This window comes from Bombyx mandarina, chromosome 11 (assembly GCF_030267445.1).
Source record: "Bombyx mandarina strain Sakado chromosome 11, ASM3026744v2".
Classification (NCBI taxonomy): domain Eukaryota; kingdom Metazoa; phylum Arthropoda; class Insecta; order Lepidoptera; family Bombycidae; genus Bombyx; species Bombyx mandarina.
Window position 1 is genome coordinate 3,737,142 of NC_143218.1, and position 21,813 is coordinate 3,758,954.

Below are 21,813 nucleotides of genomic sequence, written 5' to 3' on the forward strand. Positions count from 1 at the left end.
TTAATTAATAAATTTTAAAGTATAAGTTGCCTGTACATATACGTATTTTTGTTGTGTAGTATTCCTATGCAAATAAAACATTTTTCGTTAAAAAAAATACATTTTGACAAGTGTCACGTATATTAAAACCATGGAAGATGGAAGTGAGGGGCACCTTCTCAGTGTGTTAAAAAGTATCCGCCAGATATAGACCGAGAGCCAATTAAGGTGGCGCCACAGTAGCAAGTGGAAGGATTTAAACAAACAGCGCCTTAGGGTCAGCGCAGGCAGAGCAGAGCGCAGCGGAGAGGATTTTATTAACGCACTTGAAAATAAGCTTTCAAATCTATACTAATATTATAAAGAGGAAAGATTTGTTTGTTTGTTTGTTTCGAATAGGCTCCGAAACTACTGAACCGATTTGAAAAATTATTTTTCGATTAGAAGCCGACATTGTCCCTGATGAACATAGGCTACTTTTTTTAATTTTTATTTTATTTTATTTTTTTGGTTTCATGTGTGTTTTAATGTTTCCGAAGCGAAGCGAGGGCGGGTCGCTAGTTATAAAAATAAAGTGTATAAATGCTTGAACCCGACAAAAAAATACTAGCGCGTGCTCGAAGATGCGCGGTGTTGAGTAGGCGCCCGCGTCGTACGCGTACGCGACCCTTAAAGAAAACGGCCGAGACCGCGCGGGGTTTATTCCTCTGTCTGCGCTGACCCTTAATAGCATATTATTATCACACTTCATTTCAATCCGGCACCCTTCGCTCTGTGTTACTGCTATCATATTCCACTTGCTTTACTGGCGTTATTTCGCAGAATCTACCACCGGATCAGAAACGCGACCCACTGAGAAGATCCGGCGAAAAACTCAGCGGGCTGTCTATGGGTTAATACGCTCGTCGAGTCCTTCGTCACAAGCGACGGGTTCGGCGAGGACGATGACCAATGCTTGTGGTACCTAAAAGCACCGACAGTGGATCGAGAGGATCCGTAATAACGTGTTTTGAACGACTTCGAGTCCACCGTGTAAAGTCAATCGTGACCATTTGTTAAGTACGTATTTCATTAGAAAAATTGGTACCCGCCTGCGGGATTCGAACACCGATGCATCGCTACATACGAATGCACAGGACGTCTTATCCTTTAGGTCACGTCTCCTTCGGTCTACGGCTACTCAACTCATAGACAAGCAGAGATAGCACAACGGACCCTCATTACTTATCAAGCAAGACCGGAGAAATAAAACAACAAACCATAGTCTATACAATCGTTTTTTTTTTTTGCGTCAATTATATCACTAAATTATTATTTATACTTTTTTTTTCTTCTAAAATTTAAACATTTATCAACTAGCATATACTAAACGTAACATAATTTATTTCTATGTTATTTTATAGTTTATATCAAAATTTACACACAAATTTACAAATTAAATAAAATAAAAAAAGAATGAAAAAACAAAAAACATTCAGTTATACAAAAAGCCTTAGGCTTCTTTCATTCCGATGGGACGTATTTTTAAAAACAATATCCTCTTTTCGCCCTTCGATTTATCCAGGGCCCACACAAAATTAAAGTATCTATCCTATTTATTTGTTTTTTTGAAGATCTTTCTGGTTCGGTAACGATACTTTTGAGCCACACTTTGATTTTCATTTTACATTCTTTGTTAAAATAATTATTATTATGATAAATGATATGAAGCGAAATGTGATGAGGTTGATTGAATTTGTGACTGTTATCGATTGGTATAAAATTGAATGAATCGAAATGAGATGAGATGAAATATAGTCTCAGTAAAAAGATTGTTATTTTCACAGATTCTTTCAGTGGATATTTAGGATTTAAAAAAACCCCAAGAAGCCAGATCCGGCAGCTTCGTTTACAAAAACACTGTCTTAACCAAATCCACAATTAACGACAAAACGATTAACTATGATAATCAATAAAAACCGACATTACTGCTTTTGCCAATGGAGTCAATGTTAACACGTTCTTTTCAGATTGAGCCCCCTACCTAGTTATAGCGTAGCTTGAATATCCCTTAAGTAAGTTTCTTTAGACTAGGTTTGAAAAGCATCCTTGCGGACTGTGGTCTGGCTGTCCTGGAATGTCCATGCACTACTAAATCAGGTGGGACTCATATAAGGCATTAAAGAATTAAGACTCTCTCGGTTCATTGGGCCCATTACGAGGAAATACATGCCAATGAGTTTTTTTCTATATGCGTGTCACCTATAAGCTATCATCGAATAGACAGGAGAGAAAAAACCACAATTTGTGACAATACTCCGAGAAAATCTTAATGAAACTAAACAGCTTCATGCACATCAGCCCATTGAGTTTCTCGCCGGATCTTCTGAGCGGGTCGCGATTCCGATCCGGTGGTAGATTTAGCGAAGCACTGCTCTTGCTAGGGCTAGTGTTAGCAAATTCTCTCAGCTTGAGCCCGTGAGCTCATCTACCCACGCGTATTTGGAATTTGGAATTCTTAGGCTACCAGCCAATAGATAGGGCAAAAGAAGCAAGAGCTTTCTGACACGAGAACTCTTAGTGGCTCGCCTTTGAATGCTACCCATCAAAAGCTTAATGCGAGGTTCTTCTTATTCAAGTATTTTCATGATTACACCTTGTTAAATATAGCCCGAAATACGTTTTACAGATGGCAGTGATATTTTCTAAAGTTAGAATAATCCAAGTATATTATATCGACGGCTGAAAAACTGTTTTGGTTTAAGTGACATTTTTTTAACTATTACAGGTGAGCAGCCATTTAAAGTATTAAAAATTGGAAAAACTTTTCTTCAGCTATTCGAATGAAGTAAGCTTAATTGACGTTCAATTAAAAACATCGAACTGTTGATGCTGATACTAAATAAAACGGACCTTTAATTACAAAGATAATTGTTGCTTATACCAAATAGATTTTCATCCCTCGATATATATTCTACCCAGCCTTTACGTCAAGTCGGCACCTATTACCACACGCAACACTTGTATATAGATTATTATTTCATAATGAAAACATCAAAACAAAAAGGCACGGCACGGCACAGCTCTATTGCCGTCTTTCGGACCTATTACTATTACCACTATTTACTGTCAGAATTTAAAATGATATTGGACCTGGAGATAATACACACACACACACACAGTTAAAATCATCTAGCAACAAAGACTGCTGAGCGAAGCATAGTTCCCCTTTGCTATATTCACACGTGTCAAAATTGACAGCTGTCAAAATGTGCCGCACAGAGACCACGGGATGTGCGCGTGCGATTCCCCGTGACACGTATGCGTGCGAAATTGTTACATAATAAAAAAAGAAACGTAAAATGAACGCTATCAAATAAAAAAAAAATAAAAAAAAAAAAACATACAATAATCAATGTAGATAGATGTGCTTAAAAGATAAATTTCAAAAACTACAAAATGTCACCTTAGAAATAAAAAAAAATAAAAAAAACTAATTAACGTAATAATATTAATATAAATCCCTGTTCACTCATATACGATTTTCTAAATTATGACTCTCAAAATGGTACCTTTTTTTTAGATTGACAACACACTATACATTTTTGTTAATATTCTACACGAGTAATTTGTGGAAAAAAGAAAACTAGAAAGTCTGTTTTTTTAGCTTTTTGTGTTTGTAAATATGAATTATTGACAATTTACCGACGTAGAGTTTTGTTGGAATCAAACTGCTTAGCGAAGAACCACGACGTATCATGTAACGAGGACATAATTAAAACCGAATTTAAGCCTTAGAGCGCGAACCTACTGGTGATAGGACCTCTTGTGAGTCCGCGCGGGTAGGTACCACCACCCTGCTTTTTTCTGCCGTGAAGCAGTAATGCGTTTTGATTTGAAGGGCGGACCAGCCGTTGTAACTATACTGAGACCTTAGAACTTATATCTCAAGGTGGGTGGCGCATTTACGTTGTAAACGTCCATGGGCTCCAGTAACCCCTTAACACCAGGTGGGCTGTGAACTGGTCCATCCATCTAAGCAATGAAAAAAAAAAGAACTAACGTCTGAGTAAGCACCCTACTAAGCCCAATCGGAAACAAAAAACTTTCATTGCATCATCCATTGCGCGTAATGTATTAAGGTTCAATGGAGAGAGCAACTTTCATACACCCTGTTTACCCTAACACCTACAAAAGGGCAGGTAAGAGTTTTAAAATAAAAACAAAAAACACAACCCGATTTTGGTACAAATTGACAGCTGTCATTAATGGTGCCCCGTGCAGCTTGGTACACGTGACAGAAGTGAAACTTCTTTTGCGGTGTGCAGTATTGTGGTTTTCTTCATTTTTCACCCTTAAACCAAATTTCTCTTGTAATAGGGAATGCTGTGTATAAGAGAAACGACCTAGCTCGCTGTCTCCCTCTCCGCGGTTCGCGAGACGCTCTGTCTATTCTCTCACTCTCGCTCGTTCTAAATTGTATCTTTTCTCTCTAGCCGTAACGAATCTGTCGCGAGTTAAATTTTACTCTCAAAGCGCCTAAAGAAGTTTCACTTCAAAAAAATCATATATAATTATTATTTGTAACTACATAATTTACACTTAATTTAAATTTGTATACCCCAACGATTTCAGAAAACATTAAAAAGAATTTTCATTGTATGTGTCTTTGTAACAAGCACTATAGAATATAGATTTATCAAGACTAATAATTTAATATCTATCTATCTATCTGTAAGAGACCAAACTCTCTAATATAAACTATATATTTATCAACACAGCACTAACTACATTTATTTAAATATATATATGTATATATATTTCAATTATTTATTTAAATTATCTTTCTCAATTGAATGTTAATTGTAAAATAAATTTTACTAAAACACACCGTGAACAATTGCTTTTGCTTGTGATAATTTACAAAATTTCCAAACACACATTGCTGATCGGTTGCCAACGAGCACTCGTGAACACGTTACATATACATTTAACTAAGAGAAACATGTGCATTCAAATATATTATTGTAATTGACTGAGCAGACCAATAATTCAGTACTAATAATATCTCAGTAGTTCAATCAGAAAAAACAGTCCCAAAATAAATGGATCTACAATAACTATCTAACCAGAGATATTTGTGGAAACATTACTAAATTTTGAGGAAAATATACAAAATTTACTACACGGTCTGGGAGAGTTTCCAAACAAAATATAATTATTTACATGTTCCGGGAGCAATTTGAAGCTAACTTATTACGTAATTATAAGCATAAACATCTAAAAATGAATATCTATATTTTTTAGATCAATACTATGAAGACATCTTATACGTTAGGATCATCACGTTTTCACATGTAAGCTAATCGATTACAAGATCATCCTACATTATGGTCACCATTGGTCGAGATTTACTTCACTAACCTGAAGTTTGAAATAAATCATATTTGAGACAAGAAAGTAAACAATACTAGCTAACGTCGATACGCTTATAGGGTGATCCTATTTTACAACTAGGCAATGTAATTTATCTTAATTTTTTTTTTACAACTTTTTTTATTTTTTAATTTTTTTTCTACTTTAAACGGAAAAAAAATGCATTACGTTTAATCATTATTATCGATAATTAATATACAACATTATTGTTATCACATAAAATCTAAAAAAAAAAAAAATTACATTTAAATTATGACTGTACATATTTTTTCTCGCATCACCACAGATATCATTTTGTACATTGAACTAATTGAAATAGTTTCCGTATCTCCTTAACTTTACTAATAAGGGAACGACTTCGAGAAAGTAAAAAAAAAAGAACAATACAAAACACTTTACAAATAATGCAACACCTTTTTAATGTTTTTACACAAATTCTTTCCGGGTTACTTAAGAACTTCACTCGACCTATTTCCAAAGAGTTTTTCGGTGCATAAACACGTTAGTGTTGCCAGTGTCAGTTTATCGAAAGATTCTACTAAAAATCTTACTTGGTAGAATTTTTCCTTTGTACGATTGGTTTATCAATTTTCGACGGGACCTTATCTAGTTTCTTGTCTTTTTTCTCGGCTGTCTTCGGTTTCTGGTTCGTCGGTGGGGTCTTCTCTGCCGTGGTCCCGCTTGTGGCGACGGCAGCGGCAGGCGTGGCGGTCACGCTCGGTTTCTTGGGCTTGTTCGCTTTCGCTGCTGCGGCATAGTTTATCGGCTTGAAGCCCGAGCTGGGAAGTTCTTCGGTCGGTTGGTTTTGGGGCTAATGAATAAACAAAAAAAATGTTCTATTACTTTGCCTCTTTTCTTCTTATCCGCTGGGTGATCGAGTTCACCGCTCACTTTTTTTTTTCTACCTGAACTGATAGCCTTGAGAGGCTATTTCAGCGTAACCTTAACTAGTAGGTAGTAGTAGGCCCACGGGGCTCAAACCTGACGACGTTGCTAACACGAACCCTAGCAAGAGCCGTGCTTCACACAATCTACCACCGGATCGGAAACGCGATCCAGTGAGAAGATCCGGCGAGAAACTCTGTCTGTGGGTTAATTTACTCGTCGAGCTCTCCATCGCAAGCGACGGGTTCGACGTGGGCAATGACCGGTGCTTGAGGTACCTAAAAGCACCGTTAGTGGATCGGGAGGATCCGAAATGACGTGTTCTGGGCGACGTCGACTAATCTCCATTCTGTCCGCAGGATCGGGAATGCACCGCTCACTTGTCATTAAGTGGTTAATCTATCTGTGAACGTGGCATCTTCCGTTGGGATTCAAAGTTTAAGACATACTGGTGGTAGGCAGTCTTGTGAGCCCAAACGAGTGAGTACCACCACCCTGCCTATTTCTGCCCTGGAGCCCTCATGCATTTCGGTTTGAAAAGTGGGGCAGCCGTTACTAGTACTAGTACTAGTGAAACTTACATTTTAAGTCTCAAGGTGGTTTACGGCATTGACGTTTTTGATGTCTACGGGCTCCTGTAACCACTTCACATCGGGTGGGCCGTGAGTTCGTCCACCAAATTAGGCAATAAGAAAGCTTTTATTATATTAAACTGTATTTTACCACATCCTTCAAACCGCTGAGAAGTCTGCGGGATGATACTTCCACTTATTTAATTACACAATTATTCCTTGATCATAGAAGTCCTACATTATATTTTTTATTTTTATTGCCCTTGTAGGCAGACGAGCATACGGCTAACCTGATGGTGAGTGGTTACCGTCGCACATGGATGTCGGCAATGCCAGGGGCAGAGTAAACCTCCTTCCTTCCTTTTTTTTTTGTGTTGCTTAGATGGGTGTAAATTATTGGTAATTTTACACATTTTACATGATTGTAATTGAGATGTATTTATACTTTTCATAGGTCTGAAACTATGGCTGTTACATAAAGATACGACAATCAAGAACTGCTCTTAAAAAAAAATTGTCTGTTTCATTTATGGTTACCAGTAACTACTTAATATACACTAGTAACCAAATAAAACGTACAATAATTTCGTGACTTCTTCTTAAAGCTGTTTTTAACACAATGGCACAAGTTAAAGCAGCCGCTGTGTGTATATCTTTTATCCTCAACGAGTGCTCCAGTATTTTGGTTATATAACAAGAAAGCCCTTTGACAACCTGGAGAGTCTCATAGTTACAGGTAAAATGGATGGATGATGATCCAGAGGTCAGAGCCAAAAAGTTGGTGTGATCAAGTGTCTGAGCACCTGGACACAAGACTGAGCGACGCACTTCACTGTACCACTGACTGACATAAGTGGCTACAAATCAAAAACAAGGTCATAGGAGCGCGCATCTCGATGCTCATCAATAAGCAACCGAAGGAGGAGGAAGAGGATGTGTACATCTTAGCTGTTAGCGCCTAGACGTCTTCAAACGTGAACTGCTGTATGCACATGTAATGACTGTTCATCTTATACCTTTAAACGAGCAATTCTTGTATATATATATATCTGTATCTCGGAAACGGCTCCAACAATTTTAATAAAATTTAGTATACGGGGGATTTCGGGGGCGATAAATCGATCTAGCTACGATTTATTTTCAGTAAATGTTGTTTTATTCGTGTTTTCAATAATTATGACTCTTCTCGACATCTATTGGCGAATAATAATACTATTTTTCTTAATTGAGGGCAACTAACCGCTTTAAAGACACAATATGTGATATTAAAGACATACCTTACTCGTCTCGACTACCTCCTCTGTCCGATCACCATCACTAATGCCACTCTCACAGTCACTTTTAACACTTTTCACTTCCTTTTTTTTAACGGGAACTTTAACTTCGGCTTTCACGATTTTAGGTTTCGTATCAACTTTGATGGGTTTTTTAGCTTCGGATTTGGGTTTGATTTCTTTTTTAATCTCTTTCGGCCGCTTCTCCGCCTTCTCTTGTGGAACTTCCACCGAACTGGGCGTTGGCTCTGGCTGAATCTTCTCTGGCTCTACAACAAATATCAGAGTCGAAAATGCTTCATATTCTTTACTTAAAACATGTTACGGTGCATAAGATCGACAAGTCTAGACCTAATGTTGAGACATCGTTACGTAATATCACAAAAATGTGTACCAATACGCTAATTAATATTTTGAGGTTTCATTTATATTACATGATGTCATTTCTTCCAGTGGATGCTATATGTGTACAGACACTAAGCACTCAAGCACACCAGACAGACACTTCAATACAGATTTCCAATTCGTAACGTTTAAACTTTGTTTTAACAATAAATACCTTCAGTTTGAGGTTCCGGATAAACTTCAGTCTTTTCCACAATTGGTTCAGGATCCGGAGACGAGACTGTACAGCTCTCTGGACTATCTCTTGATTCTTGCACTTGAACTGGTAATTGTTCTGTCTTCTCTTCTGTAACTGTTTATAAACAATTGGAAGATAATAAAATATTTACATATGGCAAAGAGACAAAAGTTTGACATTGTATCAGAATTCAATATTGCCTTGTAAGCATGAATTACATATTTTTCATAATATAAAGTGTGTTTTTAAACATAATATAAACATAATATAAAGTGTGTTTTTAAACACACTTTATATTATGTTTCATGTGTAGCCATAACACGAAACTGGCAGAAATTGCTGAAAGTATCAGCATATTGCCATAAAAAAAAAAAGCATTAATTACAAGTATTAATTATATTTATTAAAATCCTGTACTCATATAATCAATTTTGAATAAAGATTAAAAAAATATGTTGTTTTAAATGTTCTATTATTATTTATTAGAATAACAAAAGGTTTTGGTATACACAAATTAATTCAAACTTAAAAAAAACATTTTGATTAAAAATTTAGCTGTGATATTAAAGAAGATGAAAAGTGATAATAATAATCAAAGTCACCACTTTAATACTCAATTATAACATATAATTTACATTAATTAATATACAATTATATAACTAATCAAGGAATAATTTCATAGTTTTTCTGAGGTCACACAGCCTTAATTGTTCATTACATTACCTGTAGTCTGTTTGCTGTGTGTTGGTAACCTTGATTGGCTCGGTACAAATTCTGCAGCCAGGGGGTTTAGGGTTGATCTCGAGACGGCTTCTTCAAGGGAGATCGTAGGGCCACTGTTACTTGTCCTGTTAAAACATTCAGTTTATAACCTTACAGAAACATTAATTAATTAAGAGAGCTAGTTAATTGTGTAGAATTAGCTTTCCACACAGCATTGACATATTTGGTAGACACGAGATTTGGCTGCACCCCTGGCATACATGACGCTTATGAGCAACGGTAATTACTCACCATTCAGTAGGACTCTTGATAGACCGCTTACCCTTAAAAAATTCCAACCTTAATGATGCAGCATAATAATAATTTAATACTTGAACTAAATAAGGCCTACTTAGCAAAGAGACCATCTATCTTATATTATTTATGTTTTTTATTTGTGTAATCCAGCATAACAGACCAAAGTAATCAAATTAATTGAAAAACCAGGTTATTAGTTCATCTAATATCACTATTACTATGATCGTCTATCCGTCTCTTGCTATAGAAATGTTACTGAAGATACACATTGGCAATTAGCAGCAATCACATGGGCCTGCTTTAGGATGTTCGGAAAGTTTTAAACACTGACGTAGGATAATGCTTGTGTCCATTCGTTACTGGCCGATTCTGTCTCTCCCTCTGCTCATCTTCCAGCATAGCTTCGATGCACTGTTCCATCAAGGCTTCCTCTTCCAGCTGTTGCATGACCTGCAAATGAATTTATAAAAACCTTTATATTACAACATAAATGCTCACATTGAGTCAAAATGAATATGTAACATTGAAATAATTCGATTGATTATTAATTTTTATTGATTAATAATTCAATTAACACTTAATTCCATTTATTAACAACTACACTACCCTTCAAAATGACACATTCGACAGAATAATAATGGAACAACACTTGTAAGTTTTTCAAGCCCTCAGACTGTGGTACTGGGGAGGTAACATGAAGGTATAAAAAAATAGCATGGTTTGTATGGATAGCCTAACGAGGAAAACAATGGACATATTAGATAGCAGTTGCCACCAAGGCTTTTACCTCAAAACTATTGCATTAACACGCACTTTGTTTAGAGATGATGATGATTAGACGACAGAGGAAAAATACACAAACCCCAAGAACTTTGAAGAACTTTGGAGTCGTCGTGGCCTAGCGGATAAGACGTCTGGTGCATTCGTGTTGAACGATGCACCGGTGTTCGAACGGTGAAGGAATAACATCGTGTAATAAAACAAACCCGCAAAATTATAATTTGCGTAATTACTGGTGGTAGGACCTCTTGTGAGTCCACGCGGGTGGGTACCACCTCCCTGCCTATTTCTGCCGTGAAGCAGTAATGCGTTTCGGTTTGAAGGGTGGGGCAGCCGTTGTAACTATACTTGAGACCTTAGAACTTATATCTCAAGGTGGGTGGCGCAATTACGTTGTGGATGTCTATGGGCTCCAGTAACCACTTAAAAAAACTGAAGCCTTTGCACTTGGGAGCACACTAGCTCACCAACCAAAGTGCCAATCATCATCTCTGGAGTGCTAAGAGTTGACACTTAACCAGTTTGGATGAAGTTCTATGTGAGTATCATTTAAAAGAAAGTTGACATCATAATATATGTATAAGTTGACATAGTTTAGACATTGGTACCTGTTTATCAAATTCTTCTTCATTCTCCATCCACATGTAATCAGCAAAGTCATCTTGAGGTTGAGCTGGAACTGGAGGATACGGTGCTGGTGGATAATAGGCCCCTGCCATTACAAATCCAGCTGTAAAATAAAATTTACAGTTCACATTAAACTTTTTTATTGCTTCCGTTGGAAAAGGAGTTCACGGCTCACCTGTTGTTAAGTAGTTAATGGAGTTCATGTACAAAGTAAATGTAACTACCCTTTTTTTTTCGGGGCGGGGGCTGAACCTTCTACGAGGTCCCCGCGCCTAGGGGGCGCGCGGGGTATGTGGGACTTGACGATAAAAAAATGTAACCACCCACTTTGACTCATGTTTTCTAAGGTCACAGTTTTTACAGTACAACAGCTGCCAAACCCCTACCAAACCATACCACCAGTAAAAAAGTTCATAAATTTCAGAAATGAAATTTTCAGGTTTACTGGCCATTAATTGTCGCAAGGCACTCTAAAGAGTTAAACAAGAATTAAACATATATATGTATTAGGATAAATCCAAATTTTAACACTGAAGATATACCACTAGGCCACTTTGGTTCTGAATTCATCATTCTCCTAATCACTTGGGGTCAGCGCAGCATGTTTTCTCATTACATACTCCTCTATCATATCTTCATTCATCTATGTTTCTTCATTCACTCCCCTATTACACATATCGTCTTTGTCGCAATCCATCCATTATTTTCTTAGGTCTACCTCTTCCTCTAAGCCTTTTTTTTTTATTGCCCTTGTAGGCACACGAGCATACGGCCCACCTGATGGTGAGTGGTTACCGTCGCCCATGGACTACAAGCAATGCTAGGGGCAGAGTCAAGCCTCTGCCTACTGTAAAATTTTAAAGCAAAAATTTACTGTACATACCTGGCATAGGTCCTCTAGGTATGTGTACAGGATAGACGGGGGGCCTATGGATGCCTGCATCACCACTACCGACCACACCGCCGCCCACCCCACCATCCAGGATCACACCGTTGGGCTGGAAATGCAGACATTTAATATCAGAATCATCACATCATCACAATCATCATAATTCGTTTCCAAATGATTCTTGTCCACCTTTTTTTTATTGCTTAGATGGGTGCACGAGCTCACAGCCCATCTGGTGTTAAGTGGTTACTGGAGACCATAGACATTTACAACGTAAATGCGCCACGCACCTTGTGATGTAACTTCTAATGTCTCAGTCTAGTTATAACGGCTGCCCCACCCTTCAAGCCGAAACGCATTACTGCTTCACTGCATAAAAAGGCGGGGTAGTGGTACCTACCCATGCGGACTCACAAGAGGTCCTACCACCAGTAATTACGCAAATTATTTTGCGGGTTTGATTTTCATTACACGATGTTATTCCTTCACAGTGGAAGTCGATCATGAACATTTGTTCAGCACGTATTTCATAAGAAAAATTGGTACCTGCCTGCGGGATTCAAACACCAGTGCATCTCTAGATACAAATGCACCGGACGTCTTATCCTTTAGGCCACAACTTCAGAATCAAATATTTTCAATTTTATAGGTGAAAAAGATGAAAATAAGTGTTTGTTTTACTATTTACACATGTCTTAGTAGTTTTTAAACAGCATATATTTTAATGTTTACCATAACATACATATTAACATGACATACCTGCCACTGGCCAGTTTCTTCATTGCCGTAATAAGCACCAACGTTGGCAGATGTCTCCGGAATTTTCATAATTGCAACACTAAATTCACTCTTGGGATACTTTCCTCAATATAAATGTCTCTTTTGAAAAGGTTTCCAAATTGCCAATTGAACTAGATGTTTTAACATAAAACTACTCGTTACACTTTAAAAACAAAAAAAAATATCACAACTTTATATTTTATCAACAAAAGTTTCTACTTTGGGCACTATGTTCACGAAACCTTTGATATTCCTTCGTAGAAAATTAACAATCTTCATTTCTAGGTCATAAGCTGAAATGAATTAAAAAAAAAACATTTACAAAATTGATTAACTTCCCACATTCCACTATGTGATATGGTTGTAATCGAAATAAGATTTTATTGTTCAAGTATCCATGAAACACACTCGAATGAAAAATAATAACAGTCTACGTAAACACTACGATAGTTGTTATGAAACTAAATGTCAACAAATGAAAGGTGCTACTTGCTCCAATTAAAAATTCATAATTTATTCAACTTTCTAATCGGCGAGTTTCGGCCTACGAGATCCCGTTGTCAATTTACAATGTGTGTAAACGAAAAAAAAACTAATTTTGAAAATAGAATGGTGCATTCGGCCAAGACAGAAATAGACCATGCTGACCGCGATTTATTGAAGAATGTTCATTTACAAAATTTATTTATGGTTCGTTAAAAAAAAAATATTACTGCACGAACCACGTAATCTGCGTTTGGACATGCCAATCAAACTTTTAAAACGTTAATTATTGCAACTATGTGCACGTGTGACGAACACTACGTAATAATAACGAAATGAAAGGAATACTCACTGGTTACACGTATTCGACGCGTTTATGACATATCCAATCTTTTAAACACTGTTTTGTAGGTTTTTTAGGATAATTTTTAACGCTTTCAGCTGTTAATTTGCACTATAACCTATAATTTCACGGAAACACCACACATTAGCACGATACAGCGTTCGTGGCGCAAATGGCGACCGATCTGAACAAAGCACGTTTTGAGACACGTACGATTTGAATGAACTTCGTGTTCGTGCGTCAGTAAATAAAATTTGGCTGTTTGGGTCAATTAGGTGAATGATTTTCACGAAATTCAGAAAATACATAAACCAAATTTTGATTTAATAAAATTGAAACATCCTCTTGTTAATTTAGATTAGCCAAAAATGTCACTTATTTTGGGCTGTCAAAATATTTCAATATTTTTTTTCTTTAAGAAAAATGAAAATGTTTTTATTAGAATTTGAAAAAGTTTGTAATGTTGTGATATGGATGGATATATAACATTTTTGGAGTGGTAAAGGATATCAAAACCAAAATTATGCTAACGACGTACCTATACAAGAAAAACTTATATTTAAAAGGTATTTTATGTAAAAATAAATGAATAAAAATAAATGAATAAAGAATGAGTAAATCATAAAAATAATCTGAGCTTAATAAAATAAATCCTTTCGGTGGAAGATGTTCTCTATATTGTTTCCTCGCATAGATACAACCCAGTTAGTTTCTTGTCGGATCTTTTCAATGGGTCGCAATTCTGATTTTGCGAAGCACTGCTCTTGCTAGGGCTAGTGTCAGCTAATTTTCTCAGGTAGAGCCCGTGAGCTCACCTACCCCTCCGGAGATAGCTGGAATAGCTGGAATAGTGACGAGTACCCGAAAATTTGCTTATTATTTTCATACAAACCAACAAATGAATAGAAAATAATTCTACAAATCTGCGATATTATTGTTTTACAGGTAACATCTGATTCTATTAATTTATGCAATATACTGAAGTATTCGGTATAAAGTAAGAGTTTTTAAATTTCTATATACTACCTTTGTAGTTTCCATACATTAGTGATAACCTATGTCACTGGGATTTTGTGGCGGGAATTCGAACTGTCAAGTTACGTTAATTTGATAACGAAGGACTTCTGGTTTCTACGTGTATTAATCTCAAATATTCAGTGTCTCCATAATCTATGTGTATTAATGTACGGTGGCTTATTAGCCGAATCTGTGAAAGTACAGAAATAAATTTGTTAGACATCGTTTTTCGAGTTCTTCTATTGAACTCTCAAATAATCTAATAATTTTATATAAATCCTTATCTGCCATAATTCATATCTGATGTCTTAATCTTAATTCCGTTCAATTTAACTTTCCCATAACAAAGATAGCTAAGGCCACTGTTGTAAAACATTTCGGTGTTAAAAAAATGAAGCCTGAAAGGTAGATTAGAAGAAAGGAAAATTTTTATAGATTTTATTTTAGATATTTGGGCTTAAAATATGTATATACGATAATTATCATGATGCATGGCTTGGAGTTACACTCCTTTCATGCATCATTGATTTAATAATAAAACTAAAAGTATTCCATGGGGCATCATAATGAAAAATGTCGAGTAGAGATTTATTTGAAATCTTTTAATATGTTCGGCCTCGATCCCTTTGTCTAACCAATCGGGCGGTCTATTCTAAAAAAATAGTCAAACGAAAATAAATAAATAAATAATTAAAAACTGTCTGTTCACTTAATATGAACCGAAGATGATACACCAAGAAGCTTAATATTTTAATTTACAAACTCAAATATGGCCGAGGGTGAGATACCTGGTGAGGCCGAAGTGGTCGAGCTTGGTGCGGAGGAGCCGCTGGTTTGTCGGGGGTGCCTCGCCAACGCCGGTGAAATGAAAAACATGTACGATTGGGGACTGAATGAGGAATTCTTCAAGATTACCGATATAAAGGTATGCTATACCATCTGGCATTGGCATGAACCCGACCGCTATGTAATTCCTCCCCGGCCTTCCTTTAAAGAGGCTTGCAAAGAGTACTCAGCGGTGGGCAGTGGCTCGACTGTGTCCCTGGCATTGCTGATGTCCATAACCGACGGTAAATACTCACAATCAGGCCTGTGTTACGCCACATACGAAACCGCTTCTAACACACAGTAAGAGAAGAGAAAGAATAATAAATAAAAATCAGAGTAGGTATATCTAAAATGGTTTATTGAACAAATTTCCATCATACAGATCATGAGCTCAGTCATTCGCATATAAAAAAAGATTAATTAAAAAACACGACCAATATTAATATTATTTTAAATTTTATTAATAACTTTTTTTTAAGTCTTTGGTTGATGGATCTACTCATGACCCACCTGCTAAGTGGTTGTCGGAACTTCAATAGCTATCTGTGCTGGCTCACGAGATGCTCCACCACCCGTAAAAACTTTTACAATTTTATAGTCAGTACTTAATTATCTTGTGTAAATTTTTATAGCCTTTGCAGGCTTATTAATACTATTTCGATTATTATTAATAGTATTTCCTGTCTGAAGGTGATCAGTTAGTCTCTCATTGAAATCAGCAAGCCAAGCTGCTATCTAACTGGTCTAATATCTCAAAGCGAATGGGTGCGTTCACAATCATTAGCAGTACTTATAAAATATTATCGTTTTTGAAGAAATTCTGTACAGAATCTTGTAAACAAATCTTGAATGGTGTGCTCCTGTCGAATTATGTGTTTAAGCCTTTGTTTACATCTCCTCGACATCTTCCTGGTGTAAAAAGATTATCAGAGCCTGTGGACATTACGAGTATAAAATAAAGGGGTTTATCTGGGACAAGTCTTAATTGTATTTTTTATTTATTTTTATTGCACAGATGGGTGGACGAGCTCACAGCCCACCTGGTGTTAAGTGGTTATTGGAACCCATAGACATCTACAATGTAAATACCTAAACCCACCTTAAGATATGAATTCTAAGGTCTCAGTACTATACAACGGCTGCCCTGTATAGAATGATGGTATTTAGCTGTGTGGGCTTACAATATACCACAAGTAATCACTTAGTTACCTTTTACAACATCAACAGGGATGTGCTCTTGTAGGTAGAAACCGTACAGCTAATTCTGAATTAGTTATACTTATTTTTCCTTACATGTAGTATCTAATCACTATGTAAATACTTCAAAAGTATTAGTTATGTGAACTTCAGTTCACCTTTTGTTATGATAACCTCAAATAGAATATTATGTTGATTTTGAAAAAAATACACTATCATCATCATTATCATTCCTTCCTATTACCCTCTGCTGGGGTGTAGGGCTCGAATCGAATTTTTTCCATTTACATCGGTCTTGGGCATTCTGTTCTAAAATAAAAATACACGATAGTATTTGTTTTTTTTTTCAAGGCTATCAGGACGGAGAACATCTCTGAATTCCTTTGTACGAACTGCGAGGATATGCTGATGATCTGCAAAAGATTTAAATCACAATGCCAGCAATCAAACAGCATCATGATGAACTGGATCAAGGTGTTTTGAAATATTTGTTTTGTACGGCTCATTTAAGTTTAAGATTAAGATAGTCTTTAGTAACAATCTAATTTAAGTTACATTTTTATTTATTTTAATAACCAGAGCTATATATGTATGTAGGTCCTTAAAAAAAAACTAAAAGTGCAACAATGGAATAGTTTTATTATATGTGTCACGTTCCCAATTCTAAATTTATTTTAATTTACGAATTAACTAAATTTGACTATTATTTTAATTTTGTCATTTAAAACCTGTCCAGCCCTTATTTAAATTTCATCAACAGATAGTTTAATCTAAGCGTAATTTTCACAGACAACGACATCGGATTCATCGGTCCCGCAGAATATAACTCGTCACATCCTGACCGAGAATAAGCTGACCGTAATCCTGCTGGCGCCGGACCGTCTGGCCAAAGTCTACATTACGTGTCCCTTGGACTGCAACGAGAGATACATAAAGAAACGGGATCTCCTAACGCATTTGAATAGAAAACACAACTACAGCAAGGACTTCGCTGTGGAATTGCAGTATTACTGTTCGTATGAAACGTGCACTTACAGCATGAAATTCGGCAGCAAATGGTTCGCCGAACGCAAGTTTCTGAATCAGCATTACAACAAAGTGCACAGCATTAAAGTCATTGAATGCGAGCGGTGCAACAAAGGCTTTCCTTCCGAGACGGATTACGCGAGACACGTGCCTGCTTGCAGTAAAATATTTCAGTGTCCGTTGTGCAATAAAGAGTACGCTTCGAGAGATCGCTACACTGTGCACCTGCTAAGGAAACACCCGCAGATACATAAAGAGTTCAAGATGAATAATAAAGCGGAAAAACGCAAGTCCGCTGTGCTTGCGAAGAACAAGAAAAAGAAAAAAGAATCTTTTGAAGATTACATTTGTGATAGTCCGAAACGCAGTTCGGCGACTCAGACGCTTCTCGATGATAAAATTAAGAATGACGTCACGCTGCCGTCTTGGTCCGTGCCCGGCAGGAGCGACGGCCTCGAAATCAAAACAGACGAGATATCGACGCAGACTGTTTTCGAAGATCTGTTGTCGATAAAATCGCAGACGAGCGAAGACGAATCGATATTTTGTTCGGAAACAGTATCGCTGTCTGATATACAAACTCAAACCTTTCCGATCGAATTTGGTTTGAGTCGTTCGAATAAGGAGACGGTCACGAGCGAGACCCAGTCACCGGATTTGAGTATTAAAGAGACCCAAACGTGTTTATGCCTATACGAAACATCGAAAAGTGGAGGTAGATATCAGGACGGCCTTTCATCAAGTCCGTGCAGCAACAATTTCATATCAACGGAGACTCAAACGGGCGACCTCAAGTGCTGCGTCAAATCGGATGTGCTTTTGAGCTTTAATTCGACCGAAACTCAAACTTGCTTCGACGATGACACCCAAGGAAGCGATAACATTATGTGATATTTGGAGTTACTATAAGGTTTACCTTGATGATATACTTTTGATATATGTATTTTTATTTACGGAATATTTAAAAGGACGAATCATGATAGATCAATAATAATTGTGTGGATGCTGAAAAAGCATTTTCCTTCTCGGCTGGAAATAAATCATTCAATGGATTCAGAACGGTGGAAAAGTTGAAAAGTATAATGTTAAACTAATCCTGCTGCTGCGATTAGACCCTCTAGTAGGGCAAACAATGATCAGCTCTTTCTCAAGTTCAAACTTATTTATGTTAAATCACTTAATATAGTTCTGTTTTAGTGGCGGTAATGCGCCGGGCAGCTGTAATATAAGTGCGAAAATGTTATGTACATGTCGGCGAATAAGGTAGTTTTGAAATTTAAATGATTTTCATAGTACGAAGGCAACATGGACCCTCAGACGCGATCGCTGGATCAGTTGCCTCAGATTGTAACTATTCAAATAGCCTCATAACTTAGCTGATCGATTGAAGTGAAGAATCATCAGTTGTGGTACTATATCAGTGCTTTTTACTATTCCCCCTCCCACACCACTTGCTTCTTACTATTCCCCCTCCCACATCATTTGCTTCTTACTATTCCCCCTGCTTTATAATTTGCATCTCGCTGCCTCATTAGCCAAAAAACTAGTGCTATTTTATTTATTACCTTCTGTGAGATATCAAACCAATTCCTAAACGCATTCGATACCTGTCATTCTAAAATGTAGCTATCTCGCTCTTAACTCAACTTCCGTTCTGTCTTTTTCCTAAGTGTTCGGTTAAGTGTGCGCTCATATTAAATAATACTTATTAGTTAATTAACTGTTTTAATCCATATATGAAATCTTTAATATATTGCGCATAAGTTTAAAAGTTGTTTACTTACTTTCATTTGCATTGTACAGAATAGTATTTAAATAATTTTGAAAATAAATTTTGAGTATTGAGAATCGCTGCTCCAGATGCCGCGATCTTCCACTGTCCAACTCTCGTGAATTGCGCCACGAAAATCAAATTCTTGCATACGGACTTGTTGGTTAAAACGTTTATTTATGATTCGGAGATACTTAAATGTTCTTTGTTAGGTTAAATCATCAACAATAAATATGTAAAGAATGTGCTTTTTTGTGTTTTTTTTTACAAAACTGTGCCTTCGAAAACTTTTACACTTACTGGTCTTTCTCTACACGGCGGAAACGTGCAACTCCTCTCTTTCGTTACTATTAAGAGGAGTTTCTAATAAAACCTTCTGTGTGCTTAGTGCGGGTTTTTTAACGTTCTCGATAGCGTAAAAGTTAACTATACTTTGTATGGAGTTGGGACAGCGCTCCTGGCGGCAAACGAAGGGAAACTCGCACTAAGCAATCACCTTTTTTCGGGTAATTGATGAGCTTGCCTTGCTTCTGCAGCGCGTCTGGAATGTTCGCAGATGCACACTTAAATTGCTTGCCCACTATGGAAAAGGCTTCCTTGATATCCAGGATATGAGGCAACTCAAAGGCTCTACTGAAAATGACCGCCAGTACGTTGGATAGTGTATATACGAACCGTTGCTTTTCTCATTGGGATGGTGCAGAAGCGATTTGCAAATTAATTTATGTACGTCGTCGTCGTGGCCTGAAGGATAAGACGTCCGGTGCATTCGTTGTTGCGATGCACCGGTGTTCGAACACCGCTGGCGAGTAACAATTTTTCTAATGAAATACGTACTTAACAAATGTTCACGATTGAGTTCCACAGTGAAGGAATAACATCGTGTAATTAAAATCAAACCCGCGAAATTATAATTTGCGTAATTACTCACGGTAGGACCTCTTGTGAGTTCACATGGGTAGGTACAACCACCCTACCTATTTCTACCGTAAAGCAGTAATGCGGTTCGGTTTGAAGGTTGGGGCAGCCGTTGTAATTATTCTGAGACTTTAAAACTCATATCTCAAGGTGGGTGGCGGCATTTATATTGTACATGTCTATGGGCTCCAGTAACCACTTAATACTAAGTCGGCTGTGAGCTCGTCCACCCATCTAAGCAATAAAAAAATAAATGCTTTTAGGGACCTCAAGCACCGGTCACTGTTCTCGTCGAACCTGTCGCTTTGATAAAAGGTTCGACGAGTGAATTAACCCACAGACACAGCCCACTGAGTTTCTCGCCGGATCTTCTCAGTGGGTCGCGTTTCCGATCCGGTAGTAGATTCTGCGAAGCACGGCTCTCGCTAGGGCCAGTGTTAGCAACGTCCTCAGGTTAGAGCTTCGTGATCTCACTTACTCGCTTGGTTACGCTGGCATATCCTCTAAAGGCTACCACCAGCTTAGGTAGGAAAAAAAACCGTCACAACGTGAATTTGCGCACCAAGTGGACTAAGGAATCCCGCGATTAAAGTTTTAATAAAACTATATTTTTAAGAATATGTTACGATAAAATTTAATCTAAAATTTTATTTGACGCATCCGCTCACTCGTGGGTGTGTTATGATAATTATATACGTGCTTCGATGACTATATAAAAGTGAATCATCCGTGTCTGTCTGTTCCTAGTACCTATGTAGTACCTATTTATGTCAAAATTGAACTGTATCGATTACCCCTTCTGCGCAATCGCGCAAGCTTCGCTCTCAGAAATTGCTATTACATTTGTGCCAGGCGCTCGCTTGATACGACGAACGAACAAAATATATAATAATATATACAGAAATTTGATATTAATTTTAGCAGAATTAACTGTGATCTCATTCGAATATTGTTAAAAGAGAAAATGTTGGTTGTATTATCGCCGTAATTTAATTTTAAAAAAAGCAAGTTCCATAGCGTTTTTCGACATTATACGTGTTAGAAGAATATTTGTTTAAAAAAAGTCCAAAGAAATTAGTTAAAACGGGTTCCGAAACAGTTAATCGTTATACAAAACCAATGTATAAGGCGGCTATAGCCGTTTTATTCAAGAAAAGAGTCGTCAAACTCGAATCTACGGAATCTGAAGATCATTTTCTGTACATTTCGTTACCTCCTGACATCCCAATAAGAAAATGTCACTACCCAGAACATTCAACTATAATCAGGTAAGATGTTTCCAGTGATATATCTAGGATTTATGGCACGCACATTTTTTATGATTCGCAAGCCGGAACGCACGAGTGGTGAACAAAAAAGAAGCAAGGGAGTCCTTAGAGAGTCCCTTCTTTATTTCGCGTGAAATAGGAGTTTTATTGTTGCAGCG

At 37.0% G+C, this 21,813-nt stretch overlaps 3 protein-coding genes across 4 annotated transcripts in view; 2 read left to right on the plus strand and 1 right to left on the minus strand.

Annotated features, from left to right (window-relative positions):
* Positions 1-1,240: 1,240 nt before the first annotated feature.
* Positions 1,241-13,995, minus strand: Paip2 (polyA-binding protein interacting protein 2). Of its 2 annotated transcripts, none has more exons than XM_028176275.2 (9): positions 13,640-13,995; positions 12,784-13,097; positions 12,019-12,133; positions 11,117-11,238; positions 10,060-10,178; positions 9,432-9,556; positions 8,685-8,822; positions 8,129-8,394; positions 1,241-6,205 (listed from the first exon to the last, which is right to left on the minus strand). In XM_028176275.2, the coding sequence occupies exons 2-9, from the start codon at positions 12,850-12,852 to the stop codon at positions 5,942-5,944; spliced, it is 1,218 nt and encodes a 405-aa protein (XP_028032076.2). In that variant the 5' UTR covers positions 12,853-13,097; positions 13,640-13,995; the 3' UTR covers positions 1,241-5,941. The 2 variants fall into 2 exon arrangements, with proteins under 2 accessions (XP_028032076.2, XP_028032077.2); XM_028176276.2 differs by having other exon boundaries at positions 8,685-8,816; positions 13,640-13,994.
* A 776-nt stretch (positions 13,996-14,771) lies between these two features.
* Positions 14,772-19,276, plus strand: LOC114244441 (uncharacterized). Its single transcript, XM_028176252.2, has 3 exons — positions 14,772-15,572; positions 17,024-17,146; positions 17,462-19,276. The coding sequence occupies exons 1-3, from the start codon at positions 15,417-15,419 to the stop codon at positions 18,587-18,589; spliced, it is 1,407 nt and encodes a 468-aa protein (XP_028032053.2). The 5' UTR covers positions 14,772-15,416; the 3' UTR covers positions 18,590-19,276.
* A 1,930-nt stretch (positions 19,277-21,206) lies between these two features.
* Sln (monocarboxylic acid transporter silnoon) overlaps positions 21,207-21,813 on the plus strand; it is a 29,036-nt gene continuing 28,429 nt past the window's right edge. The window contains exon 1 of the mRNA XM_028176277.2: positions 21,207-21,655. Within this exon, the coding sequence (XP_028032078.2) occupies positions 21,623-21,655 (33 nt within the window). The 5' untranslated portion in view covers positions 21,207-21,622. The remainder of the gene's footprint in view (positions 21,656-21,813) is intronic.